The 5,939-nt window shown below is 52.0% G+C and overlaps 1 protein-coding gene across 1 annotated transcript in view; it reads right to left on the bottom strand.

Annotated features, from left to right (window-relative positions):
• Nucleotides 1–958: 958 nt before the first annotated feature.
• LOC130202463 (forkhead box protein N3-like) overlaps nt 959–5,939 on the bottom strand; it is an 88,847-nt gene continuing 83,866 nt past the window's right edge. The window contains 2 exon segments of the mRNA XM_056428016.1: nt 959–2,692; nt 4,278–4,386. Coding sequence (XP_056283991.1) covers nt 2,167–2,692; nt 4,278–4,386 — 635 coding nt within the window. The 3' untranslated portion in view covers nt 959–2,166.

Here is a 5,939-nt window from a genome sequence, read left to right as displayed (position 1 = left end):
CAGTTTTATAGATAATTTTTCACCGACAACAAAACAAACAATACAAATGTGCATAAAAACATAAACAAAGAAAATGGCCTCTGAGTCTCCGGGACGTGTTGACGTTTGGCAGCTGTGAGAATAACTCTAGTTTTAGGGGCCTTCCTTTGCTTTGAAGCCATTTCTGATGCGTCGCTCTGTTTTCTCCGTGACTCGGAGGTCACGAGGTCATCCTTCCTGTACGGGTGAGTCAGAGAAGAAGAGCGACGCATCGCCGGCTGAACACTGTTCCGCTCCGCGAGTCACCGCCGTGGGGGATCGGTGGCGACCCCGACGCGTCTCCTCGGTGGTCGCCATGGAGACCAAACAGCTGATGTGGTTCAGCTGTCCTGTTTCCCGGCATCATTTCTATGACTTCTGATGCACAGAAACGTCAAATCTCCCCCGCCTCGATCCTACGTGAGATTCTCTCTTTGCAGAGCGGCAAAATATAGAAAAAAACCTCTGGATCGGCTTCAAAGGGTCAACAATACTGCATGTAAACAATAACAAACGATGACGTCATCGAGCCGTCTCCTATGCTCCTCCCCCTTTCAAAACCATCTCTAGGTTGCCTATTCGGAGAAGCGAGGTTCTTCCAGGACCCGTCGGACCCGTCTACACCGAACACAATGCGGGGGGGGGGGGGGAATACTGTTATAAATAAAGACGAGTGACGCTGCGTGAGAACATGACGACAGAGTTACTGAGGGCAGGCAGCCCCCCGTGCTGAGGGGTGTGTGCTGCTGGGCACTCACACACACACACACACACACACACACACACACACACTCTACACACAGGGGTTAACATTGAACACCTAAAAAACACTGTACAGGCAGCAGGTGCCGGACGCCCCCCCCCCCCCCCCTAAGAGGTGGTGCAGCTGGCCTCCAGAGCCTGACCCCCCCCCCCCCCCACGCTCCTCCCTGAAGACATGAACAGAAAACAAAAGATTCAAAAGAAAGAACAAAACAGATTCCAATATAATCACGGGGTATAAGAATTGGCGGCAGAAACTTTTTTCTTTCCTCTAGGAACAAGGTTTATATGAAAATAAGTCATGCTTCATGCTAAATACATCGTTTATCTTACATGATCTTTGAATAAAAAAGATTTGCTTCTTATCTTATTTACAAGCACCCATGCAATATAACTGAGAAAAGTCCTGCAGGTCAAATTGCTTCAATTAAAAAAAAGGAAAAAAATAAAATATTTTCTAACCTTTTTACAGAGTTGTCCGCGTGGGACAAATTGCTTATATCTTTATGAGGGTAAACAGACGGCAGCAGAACTCAGCGCTCTGCCTCGTGATGAAGAGGAAGGTGAGCCGCGGTGTCGACACCCGGCGACGGCATACTGGGGAAGCTTCAGGGACGTTTACGTGATGCAACAACAACAACAACATGGAGGAGATATTGCCTCGGACCCGGCACGCTATCCATCGCTATGGTGATAAAAACATGACCTTTTTTTATTCTTTTTAAATATCTATTCTTAAATACTATGAGTGCTCTTGAAATAAAACCACGTCGTTACCCATGATGCGTCTATTATAAGTGGTGTTAAATAATCTTAAGTGCATGATTATATATCACATTGGGTTTTACAATTATTTGCACGCTCCTCCTCCTCCTCCTCCTCCTCCTCAGCTGTGGTTGTCGGCTACATGAAAGCAGCCTGGTCGTTTTTTCTTCTTCTTTGGCACAGTCTCACATTTGTGCTCATGGATGCGGGAGATCTCGTTGGATAGGCTCCACCCCCTTTTGCTGGCGTCACCGCGCGAGATTGCTACAGATTCCCACGGGAACGAGCGAACGGCCGTCCGCCGCGCGAGTCGCTCCTCGTCCAAATCAGTGACAACGCATGCGTTTTGTTTATGGCTTTCATCCCCTTTTAAACAACAACAACAACAGAACAACAGACGCGTGAGGACACCACGGCGGCGTGTCGCCGGACATGTAGGAAAACATAGATTTTTGATATTGCCACAAATAAGTAGGATTCACCTAATGCCCTGCAGAGAGAGAGGGATGAAGAGTCTGATGCTGGAGAACCTGTTGCCCTGTGTGTGTGTGTGTGTGTGTGTGTGTATGTGTGTGTGTGTGTGTGTGTGTGTGTGTGTGTGTGTGTGTGTGTGTGTGTGTGTCAGTTCCTCAGGGCCTCTTTCTGCTCCTTCTGGCCCTTGGCGGTGCGGTTGGTGATGTTGTTGAGGCAGGCCCGGACCCCCGCCAGGTGGAGCAGCGACCCCGCCGCCTCCTTCATCTCCTCGTCGTCGCTCTCCGGCGGCTTCTCCACCGCCGCCGCGCGCCGCTTCTTCAGCGGCAGCGTCTCGCCGGCGCCCCGCGCTCGGTTTTTGGTCCAGGGCGCCCCACCTCCCGCGGGGGGCCCGGCGCCCGGCCCCGAGCTACGTCTCTGTCCGCGCGCGGCCTGCTGGGAAATGTAGGCGGCGGCGATGTGGGAGTCCAGCGGGATCTCCCGCGGCTCGGGTTTCACGTCCGACTGGATCTCCACGGCGATGATGTCGTCGTCCATCGGAGAGGTCGGGCTGCCGGCGCCGGAGGAGCACGGCCTGCTGGGGGATTGGGCGGTGCTGTAGGTGTGGTCGTCCTGGAGGTCCTCGCCGCACAGCGGGCTGCCCGGCGCCCGGCTGAGGAACTCCCCCAGGGAGGATCTGCAGGAACACGGGAGAGCGCGGGTTAGCGTCACTCCACCCGACCACGCCGCTCTGTGCTCTCAGGACCAATCAGAACCCCAGAGTCAGCGGCCTCACAGGTGAGCCCGCCTCGTTCTCAGCTCTCGCGCTCCCGCCGCCGCAGGACGCCACACGGAGGCCGTCCTGCTACCCGCCGGCCTCGGCGCTACACAGACTGGACTCTGTCAGTCAGAAGACTCATGAGAGGACGGGGGCTCCACCCCCCCCCCCCAGTGGTCAGATGTTCACTGCACGCCGTGAGTGTGTAGCTCATCATGCTCAATGATCCATGTGCACGCCCCCCCAAAGCACCTGGATCAGGAGGCTCCTCCCACTAATCAACCTGTGTGTGTGTGTGTGAGACCGTTATGTAAACACACCTGAGAGGACGTGGACACGCCTCCACCTGCTCCACGTGGAAACCTCTGTGGCGAGGTCTGTGTGTGTGTGTGTGTGACTGTGTGTGTGACTGTGTGTGTGTGACTGTGTGTGTGTGACTGTGTGTGTGTGACTGTGTGTGTGTGACTGTGTGTGTGTGACTGTGTGTGTGTGTGACTGTGTGTGTGTGACAGTGTGTGTGTGACTGTGTGTGTGTGTGTGACTGTGTGTGTGTGATTATGTGTGTGACTGTGTGTGTGTGTGTGTGTGTGTGTGTGTGACTGTGTGTGTGACTGTGTGTGACTGTGTGTGTGTGTGTGTGTGTGTGTGTGACTGTGTGTGTGTGTGTGTGTGACTGTGTGTGTGTGACTGTGTGTGTGTGACTGTGTGTGTGTGTGACTGTGTGTGTGTGTGTGTGTGTGTGACTGTGTGTGTGTGTGTGTGTGTGTGTGTGTGTGTGTGTGTGACCGTGTGTGTGTGACCGTGTGTGTGTGACCGTGTGTGTGTGACTGTGTGTGTGTGTGACCGTGTGTGACCGTGTGTGTGTGTGTGTGTGTGTGTGTGTGTGACTGTGTGTGACTGTGTGTGTGACTGTGTGTGTGTGTGACTGTGTGTGACTGTGTGTGTGACTGTGTGTGTGTGTGTGATTGTGTGTGTGTGACAGTGTGTGTGACTGTGTGTGTGTGACTGTGTGTGTGTGTGTGATTATGTGTGTGACTGTGTGTGTGTGACTGTGTGTGTGTGTGATTATGTGTGTGACTGTGTGTGTGACTGTGTGTGTGTGACTGTGTGTGTGTGTGATCATGTGTGTGACTGTGTGTGTGTGTGATTGGGTGTGTATGTGTGTGTGACTGTGTGTGTGTGCGCGTGTGATTGTGTGTGTGTGTGACTGCGTGTGTGTGAGGGTGACTGTATGTGTGTGTGCGTGTGCTGTGTGTGTGTGTGTGACCGTGTGTGTGTGCGTGATTGTGTGTGTGTGATTGTGTGTGTGTGACTGTGTGTGCTGTGACTGTGTGTGTGTGACTGTGTGTGTGTGATTGTGTGTGTGTTTGACTGCGTGTGTGTGAGGGTGACTGTATGTGTGTGTGCCGTTTGTCTGACTGTGTGTGTGCGTGTGAGGGCGACTGTGTGTGTGTGTGTGCAGGGCCCCGCCTGGCCCCTCCTCCGTGTGTGAGGGTGAACCCACCGTATGGCCGAGGTCCTGCTCCCCACGGGGCTCACGGGTCGGGCTCTGATCACGGGGAAGAGCGCCTGGCTCCTGATGCGAGCGCCATTTTGGATCACGCCCCGGGGAACTAAAAGAGAGAGAGAGCAGCGGACTTCAGAAGGGGAGCCACGTCAGTCACATGCAACACACACACATCACGATCAGCAGGAAGCTTCCGGAACGCCACGAGACCCGGAGGAGAATCATCCAATCGGCAGCGAGCGCCGGCTGACGGCGGAACACGAGAGACGAGGGACTCACGACTCACGACTCACGACTCACGACTCACGACTCATTCAATGTTTCCTTCCTGAGGATTTATAATTAGAACCCAAGAATTTAACTTCAACTCCTCATCCCTAGATTATCTTCTCAAACTCTAATTAGCATATTCACTTTCTTCTTCTCCATCCAAACAAGGCAGCAGAGAGTCGGTTGAAGAACAGAAATAAGGCAGTTGGGGCATTTTTGCTTTAAAAATTCTGTTAATCAATCATCAAAATAGTTTCTGCCAGTTCAATGTTTATCAGATAAGAAGTCGTAGCACTTAAGAAACATCACGTATTAAAACGTGTTTATCTCTTTGACTCGAGGGAGAACGAGACGGGAAGTAGAGATGCATCGGTATCGATCGACCATCTGGGGATGACCTTCAGATGACCTTCAGATGACCTCTGACCTCCATGCGAAGCCGTTAAAGTAGTGAAGTAGAAACAATTCAGCCCAGGGCTGACGGTCCGTCTGTAGAGCGAGAGGTCACCGAACGGCTTCTCCGCTCTGATGACAGGACACATGATTGAACTGGGTTGAATTGGTTTGATCTGGTTTAAACTGGTTTGAACTGGTTTGAACTGGTCTCACGGCACCATGTGGGTTCCTCCAGACTCATGAGGACAGGTCCTCTCAGACGACGGGCCCCTGCTGTCAACACAGCATCCAGGATCATGGACCGGCTTTGCAACAAGGCCCTGAAGGTCCTCCCGCGGTCCCCCCAAAGCCTGGGCCTGAGGGCCCTGAGGGACCTGAGGCCCCTGAGGGGCCTGAGGGGGGTCCTGCAGATCCTGGTTCAGTGCTCCTGATCCGGCCGGACTGAGGATGTCACTCCCTGACTCTGACTCTCAGAGCTCTTGTGGGTTCAGGGAACACGTGTCCCGAGTCAAACGAGAACGTTGACGTTAGAGACGTTAGCCGGTTACTCTTAGCTTAGCATCACGTGTCACTTCTGCTTTGACACAGATTAAACCAGATGTCTGAGTGATGCAGAGGGTCCACCATCTTTACACAGCTCATGTGAGTCAATGTTCTTATATGATTAGCAACAAGAGACTCAATAACTTTATGTCCTTGAGGCTCAAACTATTTCTTTAAAATGTCAGAATATGTTTTTAATTTGGCCCAAATTAAATCAGGATTATGTGTTAATATGTCCACGAGGCGTGAGGATAACACACCTCGCTGTGTGGATCACATGAAGAAGAGGTGGTGTAGCCAGCTGTGTCCCGTTCATGTTTCTGCTCTTATAACCTTATAAGTCGTCTCTATTGTAATCTAGATCACTCACTGCTGTGTGTGATATGATATGATATGATATGATATGATATGGGTTTTATTGTCATTGCATAGAGTACAGGTACAGAAGCA

The sequence above is a fragment of the Pseudoliparis swirei genome, chromosome 12, assembly GCF_029220125.1.
Source record: "Pseudoliparis swirei isolate HS2019 ecotype Mariana Trench chromosome 12, NWPU_hadal_v1, whole genome shotgun sequence".
Lineage (NCBI taxonomy): Eukaryota > Metazoa > Chordata > Actinopteri > Perciformes > Liparidae > Pseudoliparis > Pseudoliparis swirei.
This window is presented reverse-complemented; position numbering and strand designations above follow the sequence as displayed.